Below are 27,555 nucleotides of genomic sequence, written 5' to 3'. Positions count from 1 at the left end.
ATCTCTTATTACTTGATTTGTTTCAGAAGTCTGCACAGCAGAAAAAGTATAGTTAGTTTCTGTGGCCTTTTCAGGGAGAGGAGTCTTGGGAGGTGGAATAGCAGTTGGGTCAGGGTGGGAAAGGTGCATCTTTGGTCACAAAGAGGTACCTGCAAACTTCAGGAGATGGAGATAGGGAAGAAGCCCTGCCTTCGCAGAGCAACATACTTCTCTCCCCCCCCCCCCCCCCCCCCCCCCCCTCTTACTGTAAGAGAAGTGGTGAGTGGGGGAAAAACCCAAGCAAACAAATTGGTACTTGGGAATAAGCAGCAGAGAAGCAGAGATAATTCCCTTATTTTATATTATTCATGTAAGATAAAGAATTGTAGACTGAATTTTGAATTCCTCACCCTATTTTGGTTGATGTCAGTGATGATTTTGCTTGAAGAGAGATGCACTGAAGTGGCCTACAATATAGGTAGGTATTATGTATTTCCAGTGGTAGTGCTTTTTTGTCTGTTTTTTAGCAACCAAAGCCTTATGTTTCTGAGCATGAAGGACACCTTCCCGTAGCTGTGCTGCCAATGGTAGGACAGGAGTCTAATAATAGGGATATTTCCAAAGTATTGGCAGTCATTTAGGAGGCACAAGGATGTTTCATAGAAACAGTTGATTTTCATCGTAACTCAGGATTCTATGACTTTCAGAAATGTCATTATAGTGGAAATAGCAGAGGAGCTGAAAGCTTAGTATGATTTTTTAGGAGTGGAGTCCTCAGTTACTTCAGAGAGTATTATCTGGGGCAGCACTATTATCTGGGTTCAGATGTGCTGTTACTATGGATACATATTGGCCAAATGCTTTCTAGTTATCACATTACCTAATTTAGCACTTAAATAATGTTTTTCTCTTCTACTTCTGCAATGAATAACATGACTGCTTAGTAAGTCACATATGGTGGCATTTTGTATTTGCATCCTGTGATATGAAATTCTAAGTATTTAACCAAGTATGTATCACCTCCTGTACAGATTGACATCTACCATTAATGCCAAAATTTAGCTTGTAACCTTGAATAAGCCAACTGATAAATTTAGGTTGCTAACGTTACATTTTAACCTTCCACCCATGTTTGTTCAGTTTCTTCCTTCCTGTTATTCTTTCTATGGGTATTCATTTCTTAAGTCCAATATTCTTGCTTGGTTGACAGCACAAAACTTTTACAGCAAACTGTTTTGTTTCTGTTGAAGACTTCCTGAATACTTCAAATGTTTGGACTTTGGTTTTGACCTCTAAATGTCAATGCAGTTAAACAGTAATATTTATTTACTTTTAAGTCTTAAATTTGAGACTTAATCAGCCTGAAAACAAGCTTTACCTATTTATGCAGTGTAGGAAAGAAAGAAGCCTTTTGAAATAAACGTAGAGGAAGGCAAATTGGTTTACAGCACATCCTCTCTCCCCATGTGTTAACAGATTTGTTCTGGTAGTTTCTAAATGAACCTTGCCAATGCTGAGATAACAAATCAGAAAACTGAGTCCAAGCGAAATAAACTTGAAATCCCTCAAGTGAATCCGGTGTCTGGGGACACAATGCCAATGCATTGGTTTTAAATGGAGGAAATATTTTAATTCTCCCCAATCCAGTTAACAATGTGCTATACTAAAAGAAGAGGATGGGTTTAATTTTATAATTTTATGTATTGTTTGAGTCCAGTGGTGAAAACCTGGTAATTTAAATCTAAAGGGCCTTTTTAAAGTCGTGGACTAAATAAAAAATCATCAACATGAGACCTTGAAGCTGAAGACAGCAGATTCAGCTCTGTCAGGACAGTCATAACCAAAGCGAGGGTTTTGTGAGATGTAATCAACAATAGATGTGAAGCCAGGTGAGGATCTCAGTCCTGCCTCTACAGAGCAGATGTCCTCAGCTCCACAGAAACTCAGCTTCCCTCCTCTTCTATCTCCAGCAGGCAGAGGCAGTGATGAGGACTCCAAGGCTGGGGCTGACACTTGGTCAGGTTGGCACATGAGGGGCACTTACAGAACCACGGGCTGTGAGTGATGGGAGAAGGAAAGGGCAGTTTAACAGTGTGTTGCAGAAGGCTGTGAGTTGTTTTCCAGCTACATGCAGACATGTGTAGTCTATCCCAGTGAGACCTCTTCCACTGTGCACTTCTCTGTGCTGATCTCCCTCTGTGAGAACGCACTCTACACTTACCGTCCCTGTAGAAATGGGCCCTTGGCATCCCCTTCAACATCTTCCTGAAAACATTTCCACCCATGCCTGAAATGCAGCTGTCCTGGGAGAGATATCTCATAGGGTGATGCATGTAAAGTGAACAAAGCATCCTCCCAGACTTCTTGTACTGAAAGATCAATGTTAGCTCTGAATTTTTCATGCATGCAGCAGCAATGCAATTACCATGCTTCTAGCTGAAAACCATGCAAGCTGCTGGAGACTGCCACAGCCAAAAGGTGATCAGTAGTCCAGATTGTATCTGGGAGACTGATACAATGTCTATTGTAACTGCAGGGGAATAAAAATTGCTATGGCATAATTGGTAATTGTGGTGAACTATGATACTATGCCTTATTTGAAGGTTGCAAACTTAAAGGGCCTAGCTGGGGTGGGTCTAGAGGGTCTTTTGTATCTAACTCATCCAATGACTCTTTTTCAGGTACTTACCGACCTAGTACTAAATCAGGGCAAACCAAATAATTTGTCTTTTAGAAAATTATGAAAACCACCCTTATGATCACCCTTCTTACTTTTTCTTTTCTTCTTGAAAGCAGCTGTGCTGTTTGAGGGGTCAGTGCTTACTCTGAAAACCTGCCAGATGGATTTCCAGAGCTGGCTTGCCTTCCCAATGACAGTATTGCTGTGCTGTGCTCTTCAGACATCTGCTATTCAACATCCTGCATCTCACAACTGCACCAGTGGAGGTCAAAGAATATCCTTCAGCCACTACTACAAGATTGACCTGCCTGCATCCTCCCAGATTAAGGTGGAAGCAGATCCATTACAGCATGAAGACAACAGTGGGGTGCAGCTAGATCCTGGGGAAGCCGACGAAAATGAGGAGCAGAATATAATCTTTAGGCACGACATTCATGTGCATGCACCCAAAAAGGGCTGTGAAACTTTGCCCCACATTAAGGGTCTGTTTGAAAGGATGGAGAAGCTTGAAAAAGAAGTGGCGGAGCTGAGACAAGTTTGCAGCCCTCAGAAGTGCTGTGGGGGAAGCCAAGGTAAGTAACATATCTGTTCTTACATCCTAGATATAGCCTATTTACTGCAGAGATTTGGGGACTGGAATCCATTTGTCAAGGTTATTGAGGATTCTCTGTGAGCAAAATGCTTGAATCCTACTGATGGGATAGTGCTCTGGTTTCTGTGATGTGAAAGGAAATCTGAAGGTCCCAAAATGTGATAGTACAGACTGTTTCTGGAACCAGCACAGAAGAAATGTCCCCAGGCATCTCACAGAAGTGGAAAGGAAGAAGTTCCTGAGTTTCCCGTAGGTGGGAGGATTCAATGGAGGAATTTCTGGAGGACAGGAGGGTGGAAGATGAGGGAGGCACTTCTTATTGCTGTCCTTCCTTTCTCATTTTTACCTCCAGAATTTTGCAGTTCTTGAGAATTTGCCTTTTTATTTTCTCCTTGATAACTGAATAAAAGAAGAATAGAATTGCTGATGATGTTTTGTGGTGGCCACTGGCTCGGCTTATGATCAAAGTTTTATAGTGCAGGGCCTCTAAGAAGAGATTTAATAAAGTCATTTTTTGGGGGGAATGGAGAGGGAGAAGTGCTAAATCTTTGCTTATGTGAAAAATACAGGTGTATGGCAGATGACAATAATGTGCTCTCCATCTTTATAATAACTGTGGTGAGAAATGGTGAGCTTAAGTTAAAGCCAGGAAGATTCAGGTTAGAGACTGAAAAGCTTTCTGATTTACTCTCTGGGGTAGTTGTGGAATCTGCATTCTGGCTGACTATGGGCAAATGTGTTGGGAAAGGCAGAGTGGAGCTGGTCCCTCCTGGGGCCTGGCACAGATGGACAAGGTGATATCTTCAGGTCTTTTTCAGCCCATATTTTCCAGTGATATTTATGCTTTATCTTTAGTGACCTTGAACAAACCTTTGCACTACTTGTCCATCGCTGTTTCTAATTTTTAATTTTTTTTTTAAATTTTCTCTCATTTGTGTGTCACACTTGCTGCTGTGCATCCTGGTGCTGCTCTAGCCAGGTGTCTTGCATTGCAGCAGCCACGGGACCTTCCTCTATGAGACTTGCAGCTGTAAGTGTGCCAAGGGCTGGGAGGGCAGCGACTGCTCCCGCCCCACCTGTCCCAGCCACTGCAGCGGCCACGGGCGCTGTGATGGTGGGAAGTGTATCTGCAATGAGCCTCACTTGGGGGAGGACTGCAGCCAACAGCTCTGTCCTGAGAACTGCAGTGGCAACGGGATCAGTGATACAACCAAAGGGGTCTGCCAGTGCCACGAGGAATTCATTGGAGAGGACTGCAGCAAGAAATGATGTCCCAGGGACTGCAGAGGCAATGGCTTCTGTGACACAGGAAAGTGCTACTGCCATGATGGCTTCTTTGGCCTTGACTGCTCCCAGGGTAAGACATACCTGTAAGTTCCTCCCCTCCCTTCCTTATCAGAGTTTCCCTCTCTACCTCCCATAAACATCTGGTTAATCCTGGGGGTCACCATGTTCCTCTTAGAGTTCCTATTGGGCTATGGGTTGCTGACTGAACCTTATCTTCCAGAATTGACTGGAAAACTGTTCTGAATTGGGAAACGTGGAAATGCAGTTAAAGGTAGTGCTAGCACAAGCCTGTGCGTAGCAACTGAAGGAGAGAGCAAAATTGGGTATGGAGCCTGCTATTAGAGGGAGCCACAGTCTGTTTCTTGACATACAAATGAGACAATAGAAGGTAAAATCATGTTCGCTGCAGTGTGCACTGCTTGCCGACAAGGTAGTTGATCTGAGTGAGACGAAGAATACATAAATCCTTTAGCCTCCCTTTGAAGTGAGATCTTTGGGAAACTCCCCCTTATCCTGCTTTGTTACAAGGCAGTAGGATTTGCCTGAGAAGACCTGTCTGAGCTGACCTTGATGTGTGTGTCCTGCAGTTTCTGCTTAATTCTGAAAAACCTATAATCTCCCTATAACCACAGATTGATACTCCAGGCTTCAGCACTTGGCCTTTTACCCTGAAAGCTCCCTTTCCTTCTCAGTGCATCACTGCTTCATCTAGTCTCTCACAGCTCCTCATGAAGGAGAGGTAGGTAACAGCCACACACCAGGTATTGCTCATTAAGGTTTTGCAGTGACCTTATTCAGGTCTTTTCTGCTCTGGATCATCCCTCACCTCTCAGGCTTTATCTATCTGCTTAGAGACTCACCTTTTATTTTAAAGATTATTAGCTCAAATTCTTCATCCAAAGAGCTCTGCATCAAAACTTCACTCCTCCTACCACTTCCACACTATCCAGAGATGTTTCTCTGTGGCTCCAGCACTCTTTTCTCCTGATGATGGACTGGGATTTGCTGCTCGGGAGGCAGCACCTTTACAGTGGAGTCAAGCAGAAGAGTTTCTCCCAGAGCAGAAGCAACTTTCCCAGAGAATTGCTGCCCAGCCAGCCTCTCCCAAAGGCCTTGCTGGGCCCAGCCTTGGATCCGCTTCCTTACACAACACCAGTAGCTGTTTTTCAGGCTGTGAAAGCAGCCTCTGTTCTCCGAGTGAACAAGCACTATAGAGTTAATGCTATAGCACAATCCATTTTGCTGCTGTTTCTGAGCACTACACTTAAAAACTTTTTTAAATCCAAAGGCAAATGGTTGTCATGTCAGCATCTGTAGCCAAGTGCTTGTCTCCCATAGATGTCAAATTGCCTTTTCTGTTCTAATTTGGGTTAGATTTCTTCATCCTGGGAGATTTACACTGAGCATTGTTTTTATTTATTTATCAATATTATTATTATGTTCTTTTATCATCTGTCTCAGGTCATGAAATGACATATTTTGTTGTATATTGCCATGGTAACTAGAATGTCTGAACATTTAGAAGTTACTACAAAGCATGCAATGGTATAATGAATGTTTTGCAATTCCTTCTGAAGGAGAATTAGAGAACAGGGACACATTGAACAGCAGGTATTGGTTTGTGCTCTCTCTGGACTTTGTTTATTGGTAATCCAAAATAGCATTGTGGGGTATCTGAAGATGAATAAACCAGCAGCTTAAAACAAGAGTAACCACAAAACCAATTTTTTGGTATCTCAGCACAGTATTAGTTTAACCAGGAAGTCTTTGTGTTGATACTGTCATCATGAAATTAGAAAATAGAGGGACTCTCTGCAGTTCCCCGGGGAGGGAGGGTTCTCAACAAGCCCCAGTGCATGCTTTCAGCCCAGTGCTGAGTCTGTAAATGAGCTGCTCCTTTCCTGCTCGCTTCAGCCATTAGGGCCTTGGCCGGCTTCTGCAGGAGAAGCTGCCAGGTGGAGAGAGATTGATGAGAGCAAGCAGAACACAAGATGGACTCAGCACAGCCCACAACCACCCATCCTCCTAATCCATCTCAGCAATTAGTGCTGTGCCTGTGATGAACCCTTTTTGATTCAGGCTAGGAGGCTCTGCTGTCAGAGAGCAAGAGGAGAAGGTTTTCAAGGGTTACCAGGACCAGGCAGTGCCTCCTTCCCCTTCACACCCCCAGGCCTGGCCAGATGTGTCTCTGTCAAGTCCTGAAGTGCCTGGGTTTGTAACGTTGTCTGGAGAAGACTCTCTGCTAGAGAGTCACTGCCTTTGTAAGAAACCCTCATCAAAACGCCCTGCTCGGAAACACAAACTGTCCTAGGCTTTGTTCTAAAGAGATGATACTGGTTTCTTATGCCACATCTCTCCTCTTCAGAGAGGCAGATGCAATCCTCTTCCAAACTATGCTTAGTCAAGGGATAAACTACACCATATGTATTCAGCTACTTTATTATTTTACTGCAAAGTTGGATTATTCAAATCCAGCTTCTGTATCACAAGGAGAGGCAGGATGAATGTTCTTATCTTCTGTACAAAGTGTTCATGCCATTGCTTTTGATGAAAACGTTGAGGGTGGAATTTGGTGAGAGCTGTGAATTACACAAGGGAATGAATGCTGCCTTTCAAGTGAGAACAATCTCATGATGTTTTCTGACCTATATGTTGCTGACGCATGCCTTTTTACAGACACTTGTTTTTTCCTATCGGTTAGTGCCTTGCTAATGAAATACAGCTGGTAGATGGTTTGAACAGTTTGATGCACTTACTTACAGTTAAAATCGGGTAAAATTTTTGACAGATGTTCTACATTGACTGCTTTCAAGGGCTGCTTCAAGATGCTGCTGATCTGTCTGTCTTGTGGTAAAATGATTAAAGCACTGTTGGTGTCCTGAAATTTATTATTTGCAGCAGGTCTCTTCCAGCTACCAAGTGTCAGTTTCCATCTGTATAAAAGCTCAGCTTTCTACCTTTGCCATGGAGAAGCTGTGTTCCCAGTTTTGGGGACCAGTCAATGTTTTGAAATAACTCAGTCATATGAAAAGGAGGTTTTGGCTTGTCTTTTTCTTCCTAGAGGCACTGGAAGGGACAGCTTTATGAGAGAGTTTTTCTCATGCCAGTGTAGGTTAGAAGCTGGAAAGAGACATCCAGGAAATTAGTGTATTTGTTACTGACTGCAGTATTCATTTGTATTTAATGATATGCTGTTGAGCAGAAAGAATTGAACAAATCCAAGATGACTACAGACTGGGAGTCCCAGTTCTGTATTCTCTCTGCATTCAAAATAGGTTTGAAAAAATTTCTTGATTGGCCGTGTGACAAGACATCATCCTCATTGCAATTTTGTAATTTGTTTCTCTTCTAGTGCTTGCACCTCAGAACCTGGAGCTGCTGAACTCCACAGAGAACTCTCTGGCTGTCAGCTGGGATCCAGCAATTGATGTGGATAATTACCTAATTAACTATTATCCAGTAGGGTATCAGATGTTGGCAAAATAAGTTCATGTGCCCAAAGAGCAGCTCAGCTATGAAATTGTGGGTCTCCGCCCTGGCACCACATACAATGTCACTCTTCATCATGTGACGGAGGGGATTGCCAGTGAGCCCAAGTACCTAGAAGCAAGTACAGGTAGGAGCAGGCAGTATTTTTCTTCAGTCAGAAGTTATAGATCTTTAAGAATGAAGCAAATCCTTTGGCTCTGCAGGTTTGTAACATCCTGTCTCTGCGCTGGAGAGCACTTTTTCTTCCCAGCCTCTGTTGCAGTTTTCTGTCACTGTTCTTTTCTGGAGTACCTGTTCCCAGATATGTATCGTTAGGGCTGAATGTATTGCACATTTCCTCTCCTTCCCTTTATCTTGTCCAAATCCTACTTTCATTTACATCCCTGAATTCCAGGGAATCCCTAATGTTGTCTGCTGCAAGAAGCAGAAATGGAAGCATGCAAGATAAAGCCAGCCGTTATTAAGAACAATGCACTGTTTGACTGGATGGAGAGGGGACTTTAAAGAAGGCAGGATGTTATTCCTAGGTACTAATTTGCCAAGCATGTCTGCAACAGTGTGTTTTCCTCCTAGTCTCTTCCCAGGACTAAGTGAGCATGATGCTACTGAGGTTAGGAGGTTGAGTGTGGAAGTCCTGCATAGTTGAAGCAGTTTCTCAAACTGAAATGCTGTTTTTTTTTAGCAGCTGATATTATGCTGTCTGCCTGCACTTGGCAAAAACAGTGAAAAGTTTGGTTATTTTGACATTTTTCTTGCTTCTGGCATAACAGGTGGGAGCTGAAAGCCAGAAAACTCTTGAGTTGGAGTGTTACCATGGATAAAACTAAGCCTGTGGAAGTAATGATTGTGCTGTACTTGCTTAAGTCTTCAGTTTGGCTGAGGAAAATGTCTTGGGTCTCAGAGCAGGTGACTGGGCAGGGAGAAGGACTGTTTAGTAACTTCCTATCTTATATTCACCTTTTTGTGCTGATGCTGGTTCCTCATGGCCACCTGCTGTCCTCCCCAGTCCTGTCTGCACTCAATGCCATCTGAGTGACAGAGGAGATGGAGCACTCCCTGGAAGTGGAGTGAGAGAACTCACCAACAGATGTGGATTATTACAAGCTGAAGTTCAGATCCCTGATGGAGGTGGATGAGAAGCAGGTCATGGTGCCCAAAAGCAATGACCCTAAGAGCAGACACATCATAACTGGTGAGTACTTGTGGGTTTTCCAAACCAGGCAGGGGCGGGGAGAAGTGGCAGGAGCGATTGACAGTCAGACCATAGTCCTGAGGCAATTCTCTCGTGTGCGGGTGGCCAGTTTTCCTTCACCTCGTGCCTCCTATGTTGGAGTTCTCCTGTTCCATAATGATAGGTGTGTCCACAGGGAGGAAGCTTCTATGTCCTATGGATAGCAAGTTTCAAGGCTTATAAATTCAGCTTTAATTCTGTCCTTGTTAGGAACAAAGTATGTTCTTCTGTTTCGAGCTGGTATCACTGATGTTATGGAAATCCCTGCTTGCTATAGTCAATGTATGTACTAAGGGCAAGACTGGACAAAAGTGTTATCAAGGCATTTTCAAGATGAAATTTAGGTAGAAGTCTAAACTTTAAGTTCCTCTCTGCTACAAACCTAGAACAGATAGACTAAACAAAATAGCTTTCTTTAAGAAAAATTACTGTCTTCCCTAATTGTTGGTAATATTCCCTTTTGCTATTTGTAGGCCTGAAACCTGGCACAGAGTACAAGGTCACTGTCATACCTGTGAAAGATGATACAGAGGGGAAACCATCCTCAATGAGTGGTAGGACTGGTATGCAGGAAGTTTCTTTTATGATAGTGATGTTACCCCAGGGTTCGGGGACAGATCTGTCAAGATTGCAGTACAAAGGGCTGGCTGCTTCTTCATGTGTGACCTGCAGCCAGGTCTGCTTATATCTTGTTTAAGCTTGTCTACTCTGTATATTAAACACTAAATCTAACCCTAGCTCAGAGTTTTGCCTTGGTTTTAAACCTACAGTAACTTCACCCTTAACTTGACCAACAGATCCAGCCAGACACATGATAAACATAGTAAACTGGCCTTGGTGTGTAATAACAACCCTCAAATGAGCTCAGAAGTAGGTCTAGCAGTGACTCAAAATTTGCTGGTTCATGACTTCTCTAACTAGAATATTGACAGGATGACTTTGCTTAAGCCTAGCACACACAGTTTGTGGTCTGGGTATGGCCCTTTGTTGTGGATCCTCTGGGCAGCTGCTGCTGACTGCTCTGCAGCTATTAGCTGCTGCTCATTTGTCTGGTCTCTGACCCCAGGAGCAATACAGAGGAGGAGAAGTTCTTCCTCCTTACTGTATTGCCTGGCTCCAGAGTTATTTTTCTTTTCACCAGACTGAACACAACAACTGGACTGAGGAGAAGATCAGCGCACCATCGCCAGGCCTGCATTTCCTCTGGGGACTGTAGTCCCAGCCCACTGCGTGGTCTGATCAACCTCCCCTGCGGACAGGGGCACAGGACTGCACAGTGGCACAGCTCTTGCATTTCTGGGGTAGTTTGAGTCTTTGCCTCTTACATGTGAAATGACTGAAGAGGCTTCAGCTACTTGCTGCTCTTAGAGGTAGGAGCTTTGGACTGTTTTTATCTTGTGACAGACGCCAGGTCAGACATAGTTATCTCCAGCATGAGGAGAGCACAGAAGAATCTTTAAGCTGACTTTTGCTCCAACTGTGTGCTCAGTACAGTTCAGGAGGCCTGGCAGGTTCTACTGTCACTTGTTATTTTTCCTGTAACCAGCAGCCTGGCCATTCCAGATCTGAATGTTAAAGCAGATCTGGAAACCCTGTTGGTTCACTGATGCTTCAGAAAAATAGCAGGATATTTTTGAGGAATTATTTTGCAAAAGAGAGCATGCAAAATTTTGAACTCTCATTCTACCTGTAAGATTCTGGAAACTCTGAAATTCAGCTTTCTTACAAAAGGGTAGGCATGTTGCATCCAAAGACTGAAAAATCACAAATCAGGCCTGACATTCCCGAGGTTGTCTTGTAAATTATTCCATTGAAAGAATATTGATTTTAAAATGACAAAACCTACAAGCTCCACACTGCTATTGTAAGGCTGCTCTTCCCTGTGTAGATTATTTGGAACATCCTTGGCTTGTGTTTTCAAGCTGTTCTTCACAGACATGGGGGCTGCAAAACTTCTTAAAAAGAAAAAAAAAATCCACAATGAGTAATCCTGCTCATATTCTTATGTAACCCCTGGAATTTAGGAGCTGTGACTAAGACAAATATCAGCTATTGCAAGAGCTACCACTAAACTGATTCATCACCTAAAATAGCAGAAGCCTTGGGGGAGTCTGAGAGACAGGTCTGCAGGGTGGGCAGGCTGACACCAGAGGCAGAGGAGGGATGGGGCCTGTACTTAATGCTGTAAGGAGGGCAAGTGAGAAAGTAATGCTCAAATTAGTACCTGTGGAAGGTGAGGCAGGTAGTCTGCAAGCTCTTCCTGTAGAAAAAAACAGAAAGTTTAATCTAAATGGTAGAACAGTCCTGCTTTCTCCTCAATCTGACCATGCTGGTTTCTCATGGATGCCTGCCTTTCTCGAGGGGCTGTAGGGGGGAACCTAGGTGGCTCTGTGTTTTAGTTGGCCAAAGCAGCAAGGCAAAAATGAAGGAAATATGCACATGTTTTGACAGGTATTCTAGTGGTTTAATTCAGCTGGAGCTTCCTATTTCTGCCATTTGAAATGTTCTCTCAGGAACTGATAGCCCAACCAATGTGGCAATTGACCAAGTGACAGAAGATACAGCGACTGTCTTATGGAATAAAGTTGAGGCTCCCATAGACAGATACATGGTGAGATACACCTCAGCTGATGGGGTCACCAAGGAAATAATGGTGAGAAGTGAAAATTATGTCTTCACCTTACTGGATCTGAAACCAGACATGGAATATGTCATCCACATCTGGGCAGAGAAGGGGCCCCAGAGGAGCAAGAAGGCAAGCACCAGAGCTGTGACAGGTGAGTTGTCACAGCAGCAGTGGAGGTAGCTGAGTTTTGAATTTCAAATGCCTTAATCAATTTTACTTGTTTTAGTAAAGCTTCTCTTGCTTTGCACGGGTTTTAGTGAGGCAAAAAAATAATGTTATTCTTACTAGTGTGGCTGAACATGTCTCCAGCTCAGCTTGACCACACTTCGTTTTGAGTCCTGTTGTGGACAGGCCCTGTGGCAAGGCACCAGTTATTGTCAGTACAGAAAACAGTGAAACACAACCAAAACTAAAGCCTCGTAACTGGAATGTGTCATTCATGTCTTGCCTTTAAAATACCATAAGCCACCTCCAAGCTTTTCTTTGTGTGACTGTTGTGGCTTTTCCAAACAGGATGGGGAAAACATTTTGCATAGATAGTCATAACAGAGTGTTTGTAAAAAAGGACAGACAAATATAATTGGATCATGGCATAAATTAAGAATCACGTGGGTAATCAAATCACCCCAACAGGACATTTGGTCACTGTCCCTTGGTGACAGGGAGTCTCCATTGGAAGGGTGCTTGAAGCAGTGTCTGCAGCTGGATTAGGAAACTCCCTGAATTGCTGTTGTGCTCAATTTTTATAATCCAGCCAGCCATGGTCCAATGTGGCTGTGTGTACAGGAGCAGTTTCTACTGACTATTTACAAATGTCTTATCTATGTGCCATCTACACTTCTACAGCAAAAATTACTTCAGGGAGTATTTGGGATGCTCCACTCAGGACGTTAACCAACACATTTAAACATATAAATCAGACTAGACAAAACAGGAGCTGCCTTGGGGAATCTGTAGGGCTGTCTGAAGTTCCCACTGAGAGGGGAACAGTAAGGATCAGTCAAATGCTTAATTATGAAGCTTAGTCAATCACTTACTTTGAGGTTGGTCCATTGACTCAAGCCAGGCCATGTTCTCACTGATACAGGTGACTGCCTGGGAAGCTCCTGCACCACCCAGGGAGTTCGAGAGTTAAATGCACAGCCCATGCTCAGCTGCAGTGCAATTATAACTAAAGGACAAACTTGATTTTCATATCACTTGATTTTCCTATCACACAAGAAAATCATTCACTTGATTTTTCTTGACACATTTTATAGGGCTAACTAGATGAGCTGTAATTATTCAGATACACGCTCCCAGTGCACATTGCTCTAGGGTGACATAAATGAGCTCAGCATCTTTCATTAAAATGAGAAGTAATGTATTTTCATCTTGCAAAAGAGGTGAGAATAGTACACACAGGTGGAAAATCACAACTTTTACTATAGTTAATGTGTGGTAAATCATAGTGCAGCTAAAGTGGTGTGTTGTGACTTACAGTGTGGCTGTCAGATCATTGTGCATTTGTGCCCTGGAGTTTAGAGCCTGCAGCAGAATAAGCCAGAATAAGAAATACTGTCCCAATAATTTGAATGCATCTGCAAGTCCTTCACTGCTCAAGCTGCTAGTTCAGTGAAGAAGAAAAAAAAAAACAAACCAACAAAACCCCATGCTCTGTGTAAAGGTCATGGGCTGTTGGGCTGTCCTCAAAGGGCCCATGTTCCCACAGGCTGTTTTGTGGTAGTGACTTAAAGCTTCTGAAATCTAGCATTGTGTTTCCATCTGTAACATGGGGAGGGGAATGACTGTAATAATGGGAGGAAATTTAAAGTGGCTTTTTTCTAGTGGAGAACATGAACATAGTCCTCACTGTGTGCCATTTCCTGGTTCTTCACCTTCAAACTTAAACAACTGACAGTCTAGTGTCCATGTAGTGGCCAGGTGGCTGACAGAAGACACAGTCACAGTCTCTTCTGAGAGACAGGTATTTTGTGAGATACAACACAACTGATGGGGAGACAGAGGATATGGAGGCAGGAAAGGACAAGAGTGTGACTGCCCTGACAGGATCAAAGCTGAGCACAAAAGTATGCCACCAGTCTGTGGGCAGAGAGGGGAGTCCAGCAGACATCAGAGCTGTGACAGGAAGTTTTGCTTTAGTAAGAAGTAATCTTGTTCTAGGAGAGCAGCATTTCAGAGATTCTGAGAAGGTGATTTGGTTTTTGAGTTAATTTCCAGAGTAACCCAGGCATGAGGTAGTGATCTTCAGAAAGCAAAAGACAGTAACACCGTAATCTGCATAGGCTTTCCTCTGCCTGTGCAGCGTTGGCTGTGCTTTTGTCGCTCCCCAGTGAAGAGCCCTGCTGTTGCAGCTGTGAGGAGAACTAGACCCCAGGTGAAATACCTCCGAACCGGGTACCGCCCAGCTTTGTAATTCAGGCCCATCCTTGGTTAAGAAATAAAGGATGAGAAGTGGAAGAAATTGGCAGGGCCCTTGAGGGGAAGGAGTAAGTGTAAGGACAACTGTTCTTCACTTCTAACTAGTCCTGAAGAAATCAGCAGTCCAACTACCCCAGCGCAGCGGCAGAGGGCTGACTGGCCCTGCCTGGGCTCAGCCACGCTGGCACTGACGTGCGAGTGTGTGTACCAGTGTGTCAAGAATGTCAGGACTTGCAAGCAGTTAGCACCCTTGTTTAACCTACCTCGCACTGTACTCAACAGTATAAAATGATTTAGCCCCACAAATGGGGATATCCAGTGAGACTCGCTTAAGTTTTTACAGTTTTTACACTGCATGATTAAAACACAGTTTATAGCTAAAGATAAAACTTGTATTAGATTTGCTAGTTTGAGCTGGAGAAAACAAGCAAGCTTTTTGAAAACAAGCCCTTTTTGGTCATAGAATCATTTCCTGAAGCTTATCTACTTTTCCAAATATATTTGATAGTCTAATAAAACATACTACCTCTGCCTATAAAACTTATGTTCTCTGTGTCTTTAGACCATCATGATTACCACAGCACTATTCTAAAGCTTCTAATTATGACTTTTGCTTACAGAAATTGACAGCCCAACTGAGCTGTTGACTGACCAAGTGACAGAGGATGCAATAACTGTTTCCTGGAAGAAAGTCCAGGCTTCAGTAGACAGATACAGAGTGAGCTACATGTCAGCTAATGGGGACACAGAGGTGAGAGAGGTGGAGAAAGACAAGGATGTCACTACCTTGGCAGGACTGAAGCCAGGCATGGAGTATGTCATTTATATCTGGGCAGAAAAGGGAGAACAACAGAGCAAGAAGGCCAGCACTAAGGCTGTGACAGGTAAGTGGGCAGTAGGTTTTGTTAAGAGTATGAGTTAACAGCCCACATTTGCCTTAACACTGCCTTTCTGAGACAGTTTCACAGTAGAGGGAGATTCAGGCTTAACAGGCCAAGTCTTCAGCATTGTGCTGTGAAACCTATTCAGGATCATCATAGAGAGATTCTAATTACCTGTATGTACTACAAACGGGCTGTGTTGTGATTACCAATGGGAATTAGGGAAAATTAAGTCTTTGCAGTGGTGTCATGTGTTTGTATAGTCATGTTTATTTTAATTGGTTAATTTGTTTATCCTTCATCATGGAATAGGGAAATGCTCAGTTCCTTTTCACTGATGAAGAAACTGAAGTGTAGAGAGATTTGTAGCATGCAGGATCACTTTTCTTGCAATAGGATGATTAATCTTTGTTCCTCAGTTATTCTTACCAGGACTTTTTTCCCCCATGCAGCCAGGTTCAGAAGGTGCAGTGATCTGCCCAGTGTGAGGGTTACTGGTTTATAACAACATTGTAGACATGAATGTCTGAATTGATTGTAAATGGTTGCAGGTGTTTACAAGAGCTATGCTCTAGGTCAGGGACTTGCTGAGGGAAGATGAATAAATGTATACCTGGGTCATCCTGGTCTCTTAACAAAAGAACTTTGGTTGTTTTCTCACATTCTGGACAGATGACATGTATGTGAGCTTCAGTGACTTGTGACCATAAGAAAACAAGAAAGCAACAGTGTCTTGCTTTGCGTTGCAAGGGCTCTTTTCTGTCCAGGCCAGGACTGGCTGTGCCATTCTGTAGGAAAGGCCATTCTATAAGGTTTAAAGACAGATCCCAGTCAAACCACCTCAGACCTACCTTGACACCTCCCAGCTTTGTGGGTCCAATCAATGTGTGATCAGAAATAGGACTTGAAAATGAAAGAAACTGGCAAAGCCCTTGAGGGAAAGGAGTGTCATAGCTTATGACAGCCTGTGTTCTTCATTACTAACTGTCTGCAGAAATCGACAGCCCGGCTCATCTGGTGACTGACCAAGTGACAGAGAACACAGCCACCATCTCCTGGAACAGGGTCCAGGCTCTCATAGATAGGTACATGGTGAACTACACCTCTGTTGATGGTGACACAGAGGAGATGGAAGTGGGAAAGAACGAGACTACCATGACTCTGACAGAACTGAAGCCTGGCATTGAATATGCCATCTTCCTCTGGGCAGGGAAAGGAAACCAGCAGAGCAAGAGGATCAGGACTGAGGCAGTGACAGGTATTCCAGAGAATATTTGTGCTTCTGACTTGTGGAAAAATCACTCTAACTTTGGAGTTATAAAGTAGGTATGTTTATTCAGCGCTGGGCACATGGGGGATCACTCCACCACAAGCATGCGTGCCGTTTGCAGCTCCCGTCCGGCTTATATGTTACAAAATAGTGCGTATTCATAGACATATACATATATATAGATATACATATACATAGTCTACCCCTGCCTCCCCTCGCTTCTCATGGTAATCATGTCTCCTCCCCTTGCGCCTGTGCGATGAGCTCTTCAATCTCCGGGCTGGGGTCACAACTTCCTGGGGAGGGGTTGTATAGATGAAGTACCTCTTCTTCCTCGCTGATGAACTTTTCACCCTGTCGCTCTGTGCAGCCTCAGTTGTTCTCTGGCTTCTGACCAGACTGCCAGGCCAGTTTGTGCTCGTGTTTGGGGTAGTCTGTTGCTGAAACCCACAACTTCAAGGACCAGAGGAGACTTTTCTTTGAGCTAGGAGATAGTAGACTAGCAATGTTATCAGCACCTGGTATGTCTTGTCGAACAGTCCCATACACCTCCTTTTGTTTTTGCGAAAGCCTTGCACCGTCAATCTAAGATTGTTTAGACTCCCTGTCTCACTTCTACATGACACTATGTCATGGAGATGATCTCAGTTTCTATTCTGTTTTCTTGTGGCCTGTTGCAGAGCCAGGTCAATAGGCCTGTTGCTAGACACCAGGTAGTCTTGTGGTCGCTTATGATGTGGGGGCATCCGTGCTACAGGCACCTTTGAGCTTCAGGTAGAGAAGGTGCCAAGTCTAGAGAACTTTGTGGAACTGACGACTGCCCTGTTAGTTCAGGAAATATCAGCCTAGTGTGAGCTTCACAGCACTTTGCTAAAGCACTGTGGTTTTCACATATCAGATTTGCCTGCTCTTTTTAGTCTTTAGATATGCTAAGCTTGAGCTTTGTCCCAGTATGCTGTAGAATCTTGCCTAAACTTAGGATGGTTCAACTAGTGTCACTGATAAGAATAGTACTTGTCAATGAATCAGGACTTAGAAGGAGGCACCCCTTTTTTAATTGTCTTCTCCAAAAACATGAAAGGATAGCAAATGACTTGAGCCTGGATCTTAACAATCGGTAATTCCCTTTGTATAATCAGGGTTTTTGCTTACAGAAGTTGGCTGCTTGGCTAGGCTGAAGGCTGACTGATTGGCAGAGGACACTGCTAGCATTTTCTGGGAATGAGGGAGAGATGGGGCAGGACACAGGTCTTGCTATTCTGCTTACTTTGAAGCCAGATGTGATGTGCATCATCATCTGCACTCCCGAGGCCTCTGTCTGCAGATGGCCATGTCTCAGTGCCTTACCTTGCCTTACTTCAGTTTTGCATTGTTGATAGCAAGAGTGATGATCATCTACTGAGACCCAGTAAAGCTACAGATGAGTTAGTCGACGTCATCCTTCACCTCGTGAGCATAGGATCATGGGGCTTTAGAAAGCAAAAGTTTTAAGGGGAACATGTGTCTTTTAGTTAACCATACTTCCTACTCTGAGCTTTATTTCTTAGAAGTGGACAGCCCAAAGAATCTGGTCACTGACCGAGTGACAGAGGACTTGGCCACCATCTCTTGGGATAGTGTCCAAGCTCCCATAAACAGGTATATGGTGAGCTATGCTTCTGCTGATGGGGACACCAAGGACATAGATGTGGGGAAGGACAGGAGCATTACCACCCTGACAGGACTGAAACCAGGCATGAAGTTCACCATCATTCTCTGGGCAGAGCTGGGAAGCAAGCAGAGCAAGAGGGCAATCACTGACATGATGACAGGTAACTGTGGGCAGAAGGGAAAGGAAAGGGGGTAGAAGAACCTTACTCACTTGTTTTACATTTTGTGAGCTCTCCTGGGTAATGAAGATACATAGTGGTAAACCCATTCTGGAGGTTAGTGTGTGAGTATAGACTACTGTAATGGGGACTGCGCCTGTAGATGATTATAGAAGAGGCAGATGTCATAATGACAACTGATGGTACCCAGCTTATTTCACTAGTCCTTAATCAAAAGCATGCGGTGCTTCATGTGCTGCTATTGAGCTTAACAATAACAGAGGTTTAACAACCAAAGTTAAACCTTTTTAGAATTGGGGACAGTAAAAAATAATGGCCTGCCCTTTGACTTGTGGCCTTAGACTGGTCCTAGGAGACTGCCAAGCAGGCTTAAATCTGTTCTGTTCAGTCAGCCATAAGGATTATGGTGTACTGGGAACATTTCAGGGTCACTCCATGTCTATTGGCCTTGCTAATGTACTTTTTCTAAGATTATGAATCAAGCTGGTGTGAGACAGGACAGCTGAAGCTTGGATTTAGGGCAAGATGCTGAACAGTTCCCAAGTGCTTACTGAGGTCAAGGGCAGCTGATGGTGACAAATAGAGATCTCTTGAGGCCAAAAGACTGAACTGATCTGGATCTAGAAATGCAGGAGAGTTTCAGCAAATTGAAATGGTTTTTTTGAACCAGAATGAAAATGGAGACACCTGGAAATTTCACATGAACTGAAACTGATGGGAGAAGGAATGTGTTTAGTATTAGTAGGGATGTTTTTGAAATACCTGCACAAAAGCCCCATGTACTCTTTTTTTGTGTGTGTGTTATATTTCCAAAAGTAATGACACCTCTGCTAAAATAATACAACTTCTGAGGAATAAAAAAAAAAAAAAAGACATTGTCTTGCTCAAGGCGATGGCTGATTATTCCGTAGCTTTAAAAGCAGCTGCGGCAGGGAGGTGTTCTGCGGTGGTCTCCTGCACCCATGGAAACTGCTGACAGCCGTTTAAGAGCAGTGCTGTGAAACTGTAGCCTCTAAGGCTGCCTTTCCATCCTTGCTTCTCGTGATGGATTCGTACCTTTTATCTCCCTCTACTGTCCAGAGCGAGGTATACATGTAGTGAGCTACTCTTGAGGAAGGTTTCTGGGTCATTTTACTTAAAGCAATTCTTTAGTAGTCTCCCAAATGAAGCGTTAGTTCATTAGATAATGAACTAATGCTTAACTTGTGAGCCTGGTGAAACGCTGTTGTCAGTTATAATCATCAGCCAGTGTTATAAATAACATGCTGTGTGAACTTTGGTGTTACTGTCCCTGTTGTTCTCCTTATATATGTGGTGTTTTGATTTCCTCTCCTCTGTCTTTGTGTGTGTTTTAAGTGGTAACCCTATGCACGAGGAGAGCAGCATTTCCTGGGAGAAGCCACACTGTGCCACTCTCCTGCTTTATCTAAGACAGACATAGCTTGGCCTTGTCTTTCTCCATGGCCTTTTTGCAACTGTAATATTTCACTGATGCATTATAATTGTTGTTATACTTATCCTCATAGGCACTCTTCAAGGTCTGGGAAGCGTTGTTGCCTGGTTTATATGGAGAAGAACTGAATCAACAATGACATGCCCATAGTGCCCCAGGGAGGTTTGTGGAAGAGCAGGGAATTGAGATGAATTATTCAGTTATAGTTTGCTATAAACTCAGGTGTACTTCAGGGTTGGAGCACTCTTCCCTGAAGGCCATCACTGCCCACCAAGAACCTTCTCTCTAAAACTTGGAAAGTCAGACAAACCTTATTCCTTAAATTGTTTTCCTAAAGATGTTCCCAAAATTTATAGAATATATCAAGCACAGGATGAAAATTAGGGAGAGGCTGCTTTCATTGTTGTTACTTCCAACTGAGCTTTAGAAATTCCTTTTATTCTGAGGGAAGCACTTCAGCCCTGTTGTGAGTATCTCATAAGATGCTTTTTGACAACTGCTGTGAACTGGCATTGCTTAAAAATAATTCCGTTCTTCTCCTCATGCTGAACTTGGGCAGTCTGGCTGCACAGGAAGAGTACAGCTAAGCCTTTGATGTTGGTGAAGGAGCTGGTGTGCCATATATAGCACAGACTAAACTGTAAAGTTTGTGGCTTTCTTTGTATTTTTGTGTTTACTAAAGAAGGCTGAAGCATAACAGCAATAAAGGTTGTGAAGTCACTCTTCATCTGCAGTAGGGAAATAGGGGGTAGGGGCTCTCAGCAGGCCATACTAGGGCCATGCTTCAGGATTGGGGCATGGACCGTAAACATGACCTATCTGTGAATTCTCCTCAGAGATGAGCCTGATGAAGACTTCTCAGGCAGACATGTCAGGAGCTTCTGGGTCCTGTACAGTTAAGCCAGTTGCAGGGCTTGCAGAACATTCCAAACCACATCTGTAGCAGACCTCAACATGTTTGGTCTGGGCTTGTTCTGCTTACTAGCTATGAAGGTCACTGGGTGACTTCTGTACTTCCCAGTTAACAGCATCAGGCATTGAAAGCTCAGCCCAAGCCCTGCACTGCAGTTGCTGTCTTTCGTTTATGCAAGGGGACTTGAATTTTCTTTTTTAGTAGAGATTGATCCTCCCAAGAACATCCATGTATCAGATGTGACTCATTCTACTGGCGTGGTTACCTGGACTCCTCCTGAAGCACAGATTGATGGCTACACTCTGACCTACCAGGGTCAAGATGGCACAAGTAAGGTACAATGAATTCCTCAGTCCTTCAGACCACACTGAAATCACCCCTATGATTATGGGCTCTGCCAGTTGGGTCTTGTGGTTATATGAACAACAGAAAAACAATTTTGAGGGGGAATCTATGCTATCCATGGCCCAGGGAGAGAAAGTTTAAGGAAGGATATGTGCTACTGTCATGAGTAGAAGCTGTGGAGGGACTCTGTGACAGTGGAATGCCTCTTACCGATAGATCTCCAGCTGCAGAGAACTTGTTTGTTTCTTCACTTTTCTAACTTTTTATTACCTGGAAGGGCAGAACTCATCAGGGATAGAGTGTCCTCAGTGTCCTGCCTCAAATCTTCTTTCTGACGAGATGGACTCCATGTTTCAAGGATATACAGTGAATGTGCCTGTCTGAACTCTACAAGAAAAGCCCATAAATGCATATGGAGTATAAGGCCCTGTGGTCCAGAAAAGCTAAATGCTGCTCAGAGCTGGGTTGACCTTTGATCTGTTTTATTTGGCAGGAAGTACAGCTGGGTGCTAGCGAACAATGTTTTGTGCTGGAAGGACTTGAACAAGGACTGAGGTATACCATCTTTGTGATGGCCTGTAAGGGAGATCGCCAGAGCAGGAAGACAGATAGTACCTTCTCAACAGGTAGGAATTGGCCTTAGGTGTTGAATTTTTTCCTGTGCTCTGCAGCTGTCATGCTTTATGGTGGAGGTCAGAGATGGAGTTTGTGTTCTACAGATGCACTGGGAAACTATGTGATCCTAAGCAAACCATCTAGCAACTCACTGATGTGTGTCCTGCCTGGGTGTCCATTGTAAGCCACACCATCTGGAAGCTTGGAAACACAACAGGATAGCATGAGGGAAGATCGCCCACACTGGTCAGTGCTACTGGCAAACCTCGCTAGCCAGGCGCAGGACAAAGCTTGCTGGTGAGCTGCCAGTGGGCAGGAGAGGTGATGATATGCTAGAGATCTTTCTGCACCATCCTAAGTAATGGCAGGGCACAGCTGCTTATGAACTCTCATGGCACTGGGTAGCTGCCCGTGTTTTCAGAGGTCAGGAAAGGCACGCCAGGATGGCAGCAAATCAAAGAAAATCTCACACCAGCTTGCTGTGGGAGTCTCTCATACTGTGCCAGTGCCCACAGGTGTTGCCCAAATGTGGACAAATTGTGAAATGAGGAGGAATTATAGTTCCTGTTTACTGGCACTCCCACCTTCACAAGCAAGGGCTCCTCTTCCCACTCTCACTGCAACCCAAGACTGCAACTCTTGCAGCCTCTGGGGACCCCATCCATGTGCCAGTGCCCAGGCAGTGGTGAAGGCTGCCAGCAGCAACCTGCTGATGCCACTGGGTGCTGTGTGAGTGCTGCTGCTTGCTTTACTTCTCTTCCAGTACCATTGTCCTTAGGAGATTCCTAAGGGTGTGAAATGCCTCCCCCAGCTCTATGGCCTGCTTTGCTGATGTGAAGTTTTGCCCCCTCTGTTCTCACAGTTGGATTCCTCTACCTGTACTCCACGGACTGCAGCCAGGCGCAGCAGAATGGAAATGCCTCCAGTGGCATTTACACCATTTACCTCAATGGGGAGGGCAGCAGGCCAATGCAGGTGTACTGTGACATGACCACTGATGGAGGCAGGTGGACAGTGAGTGATTATCTCCTCCATTCAGCTTTTTTTTAATAAGTATAATCAAGTGGACCTGGTACTGGTGTTAGCTGAGGCTCCTTTTGCTCTACCGCACTATGGTGTTTCAGCTTCTGCCTTGATGGAGTGGCATGTTTTAGGAAGGGTGGTGCATGCTGATGTACCACCTCAGACTGTCAGTAGGAATCCTGTGGGAGACTGAATGGCTCAAAGGCTTTTTCACTGTTTGGTCATGAATGCCACACAGGCTTATATTATTGCTGATGGAGGGCAGTGACTGAGTTATGACAGCTTAATGTGTTACCTCTTGCCAGTTGGGTAATGGGAGTTGTCTGTGAGGGTGGATTCAGACCTATGGTAAAGATGAGGTAGTACAGCTCTGCTTAACTGCCTTGCATAATGGGTTAACTGAACTATATTATCTCATTTTGACTACAGTATAAGCTTATATGTATGGACAGTAGACACATTTCAGCTGATGCTTGTTAGTATTTTAAATGCTACTGCTGTGAGCATGCACTGGGATTCTGACTGCACAGTAGTTGTCAAGTGGCCCAAAGGAATCTGGAGGCAGAAGGACATATGCTTTGAGGTGGGGAATGTGTATGAACATTGAAGGAGTGAATCTGAGGTTCTCTGATAGCTGTCTCCCTAAACAACCAAATAAAAATATCTTTATTCCCTTTTTCACTTTTCCTATTCAGTGATAAGGGATTTTCTCCACTGGAATAATTTGTTGTGTGTTATTGCCCAAATCCCTCTGATTTTGGTGAAGTTTAGAAACCAAAATGTCTTGTGGATCTTGTCTCTAAGCCTGTTTTGTCTGAGTGTTTAGATCACACTCAGATTTGTGCTGTCCATGGGCATTTGTGGAAAGCAAACTGTAAAATTTGCACAACTAAATATTCACCCCAGTGCTTATGTGCAGTCAGAAAATGGAAGTGGATTCCTGTGTGCACCCTGCTCAGGTGCCATGTAACATCAGCTAGAGCCATCTATTCCTGAATGCTTTACCTTTTTGTCTGTGTTTGAATCAGGATGAGCATTTCTCATCCCCATCCTCCTTGTCTCTCCTCAGCCTGTTATAACCTCTCACTTAGCAATCCTTGCTTTGCAGGTGTTCCAGAGGCGGAGCACTAGTGAGGTGGATTTCTACAAATGCTGGAAAAATTATGTGGAGGGCTTTGGAGATCCCACTGGAGAATTTTGGCTTGGTACAGTACATGGGTGTGACCAGTGAAGAGATGAAGATTAGATCTGTAGAAGCATTTTAATGCTGAAATATCCAGTCCCCTGAGCCTACAGGCTTGAACTGTTAGCTTTTGTGTCTTCCCCAGAAAGACCAATGAAGCATTGAGGAATCTCTGAAGGCCCACTAAATATTTCCACTGACATCTTTGCGCTTTGGAGTAGTCCCAGAGCAGGCCAAATTCTGGAAGGGTTTATTTCAGGCTTGTGTTTTCCTGTGAGAGGGGAAATAAAGAAATTGCATTTGTGAAAATGCAGACTAGGATACTACACAAAACCTGGCGTACTTGGTCATTTTTTGTCTGTCATGTTCTGTTAGTGAACTCCGTGTGGATCAGAGAATCCAGCACTAAATAGGTCAGGGTCTTTGGAGCAAGAGTCTTTAAATGTTCTGGGAAAAATGATGTTGCACTACAGCTAGTCTTGTGCTGGTTTAGGCTGTTTGTTTTTTCTGATACTGCTGTCTCCTGCCAGAAAATAAGATAAGACAGCATAATCTTGGCAAAATGTCACAAAAGCATCAAGAAGGAAAGGAGGGAGGCAGGAAATAGCTGATTTAACCAAAATGGCCACAGGGTGAGAGTCCAGGACTGCAAAGGTGAACATGCTTTTCCCTTTTAAGAGTAATTCTTTTCTACTTCTAGGTCTTGACAAGCTGCACAATCTCACAAGCAGCAGCCCCATCTGCTATGAACTCCGGGTGGATTTGCGGACAGCCAGCGAAATCTGTCTATGCTGTCTATGGCTTCTTCCAGGTTGCCTCGAGCAGGGACAGATACAAGCTGTCGGTGGGGAATTACAGAGGCAATGCTAGTGAGGAGTGCCTTGCGCTTGTGCTGTCTCTGCTCAGCACAGGGAACCAAATCCTGTCACCTGTGTATTTGTTTTGCCAGTAGCATGGGAGCTCATTAGGTCAGGTTAGATCAGATGTGGTTCTTTTTGAGGAGAGAAGTCTGTACTTCTGAGGAAGGCTGAGGAGAGTCTGCCCGCAGGCCTGTCTCCTGCTGAAGACAGGAGAGAATTGCTTTTCTGTGGGGAAGAGAGGGCTCTGCTACCCAGTGAAACACCAGCTGAAAAGGCAGACTGGGAAGTATTTCCATGAATAACCTGTGCTGATGGTAGAGCAACTTCTGGGCCCCCCCAGCTGAGAAGTCCAAAGAAAGTGGCTTTTGTTCTGAATGGGAGTTTACTCGACAGTGGCAGCTATCCTGGTGCTGGCTTCTACCACTGGTAAATCCATACTGTTGCCATAATGTCCATAGTCTTCCACTTACCCTTTAATATCCTCTTGCCCTAAGGTTTAGATCTTCAGCTGGGAGGATCCAGCCCTTGGATGTGTCCTCTAATAGCAGCCCTTCAGAAATTATTGTCCAGCCCTATTCTGTGCTGTTGCTCTTCTCCTGACAGGCCTGCTGTGTTCTGCCTGAAAGGTGTATAAGCCCTCAGGCTGAGCAACTGTAGTATCTTACTCCTACTCACGTCTTTTATCCCTTCCCTTAGGGGATGCAGTGACCTACCACAATGGCTGGAAGTTCACAACCTGGGACAGGGACAATGATGTGGCTCTCAGCAACTGTGCTCTGACACACCATGGGGCAGGGTTGTATAAGAACTGCCACTTGGCCAACCTCAATGGGAAATACAGGGAGAGCAAGCACAGTGAGGTGAGGTGAGTGGCAGAGCTCTGTGTGGTGGTAAGTTCTTCTCCCTCACCTGGAGAAAACACACGGAGAGGATGTCTCTCCTTGGAGCATGAGAGGTTGGCAAGGCTATCATTTTAAAAGAAAATGATCTATAAGGAAACTTACAGCTCTTACTCTGTCCTCCCTGGATCCAGAGGACTTGAACTCATGACCCCCTGATTCCAGTGGGTAAAGATACTTGAGGTGGAGCTGTCTTGATTTCTGAGGGGTACGCATAAGAAACACTCACTAGGAGCCACAATGGGATGCTCTCTCACTGTCTCATGTAGCCTACAGCTTGGCTTTCAGTGCATGCCTTGGTGTGGATCTCATTATACAGGTTTATGTTGGGCTTGAAGATGGCTCAGTCCTGTTGTGTTCCAAACTGGACAGAGATTTGATTTATCTGAGGAGTGTCTGGAAGACTGATGATGACTACAGTCAAAATCCGGTGAACAACAGAATCACAGAATCATCTCTGTTGGAAAAGACTTCGAAGATCATCCAGTCCAACTCTTAACCTCACACTGACAGTTCCCAACTCCACCATATCCCTCAGCGCTGGGTCAGCCCAACTCTTAAACCTCCAGGGATGGGGACTCCCCCCCTGCCCTGGGCAGCCCATTCCAATGCTCAACAACCCCTTCTGGAAAGAAATGCTTCCTAATAGCCAGTCTAACCCTGCCCTGGTGCAGCTTGAGGTCATTCCGTCTTGTCGGGTTGCTTGTTCGTTGATTCAAGAGACTCATCCCCAGCTCTCTGCACCCTCCTTTCAGGGAGTTGTAGAGGGCGATGAGGTCTCCCCTCAGCCTCCTCCAGACTAAACAACCCCAGTTCCTTCAGCTGCTCCACATAAGACCTGTGCTCGTCTCAATAGCACGTCTCTGTTTATTGGAGGGTTAAATGGAATTAGAGGGGAGCAGTGGTAGACTCCTAACTCTCCTGGTCTGGGTGCTTTAGTAAAATAAATTCCTTGTTTTTTTCCCAGGGTGTGAACTGGGAGCCATGGAAAGGCCATGAATTCTCCATCCCTTTTACTGAGATGAAGATCTGTCCTCAGTCTTCCAGTAATGAGCCAGTCCTAGGGAGGAAGAAGAGGTCCCTATCAGGGAAGAGGAAGAAGATCAGGGCTTAAATCGAACTCTGTGCAGGACAGTACCCAAAGATAATGATTCACAATTTCTTAAAAAAGTTAGATTCAGACAGCTTTCACTGATACATTTGGAGACAATCACTGACCAAGGTGCACCCAGCAATCTCTGGATCTGCAGTCCAGCCTGGGGCTGGGGAGGGGAGCTTGTGTGGAGCACAACTTGTAGCTCCCCTGGTTGGCTAAACATGACAGGGTCCTGCTTGATCCAATATATGCAACTTTTATGAACTTTGCATAAAACAAGCTCTAACAGATGTTCTTCTTTCTGAAAACCCAGGGTGCTGACTCCTCTTAATTCTGTCCTTCTCTGGTGCTGTCCAGACTTCAAAAAATTAAACTTGAACCTGCTAAAAAGTAATATGACCCTAATTTACATCAGAGAGCTCTTTCCTGAGACTATCCCCTTTCCCTGTTTTGGTCTGTGGTGTTCTTTTCCTTTCCCCTTGTCATCTGAGGCACATTCCCTACTCTTTCTACCATCAAAGAGCGGGGTTTGGGAAAAGTTGTCAGGCTACTGGCAAGACTCATTGACCCAGGTGAGGTCTGTAGTCTGGGTTCCTCAACCTCCAGAATCGCATCTCGGTTAAAATCCTGCTCTCTATTTTGCTTGTCTTTTCTTGTCTCCCAGCCTAAAGAAAAGCCTGAGGAGACTGGCAATAAATTAATGTCCAGACTCCTGTGTGAGGCCCAGAACAGAGTGGGTGTAAGGGCTGTACTCCTCCAAGCTCTGCTCACCATCCCAAACCTGCTTGCCAGGGAGGCCACTTACAGACCGTGAACATTCTGTATGCGACTGTCCCATCTGCCTCCTGCTTTTTCATCAGCAGTGTGGTAGCTAGTGATGCTG

At 44.4% G+C, this 27,555-nt stretch overlaps 1 protein-coding gene across 1 annotated transcript; it reads left to right on the top strand.

The window, feature by feature from the left end:
* The first annotated feature begins 429 nt into the window (after positions 1-429).
* Positions 430-26,828, top strand: TNN (tenascin N). Its single transcript, XM_026854235.1, is given in 18 exon segments — positions 430-457; positions 2,776-3,231; positions 4,231-4,608; positions 7,891-8,154; positions 9,034-9,219; positions 9,732-9,821; positions 11,772-12,035; positions 14,926-15,189; positions 16,181-16,444; positions 18,004-18,267; positions 20,856-20,986; positions 21,490-21,622; positions 22,474-22,625; positions 23,743-23,839; positions 24,518-24,597; positions 24,599-24,686; positions 25,374-25,537; positions 26,544-26,828. Coding segments are annotated over 17 exon segments (3,378 nt in total). The 5' UTR covers positions 430-457; positions 2,776-2,819; the 3' UTR covers positions 26,691-26,828.
* The last annotated feature ends 727 nt before the right edge of the window (positions 26,829-27,555 follow it).

Source organism: Athene cunicularia (genome assembly GCF_003259725.1).
Source record: "Athene cunicularia isolate RWA chromosome 8 unlocalized genomic scaffold, athCun1 chr8_part1, whole genome shotgun sequence".
Classification (NCBI taxonomy): domain Eukaryota; kingdom Metazoa; phylum Chordata; class Aves; order Strigiformes; family Strigidae; genus Athene; species Athene cunicularia.
The sequence above is the reverse complement of the archived record's forward strand: the minus strand, read 5'-3'. Positions and strand labels throughout refer to the sequence as shown.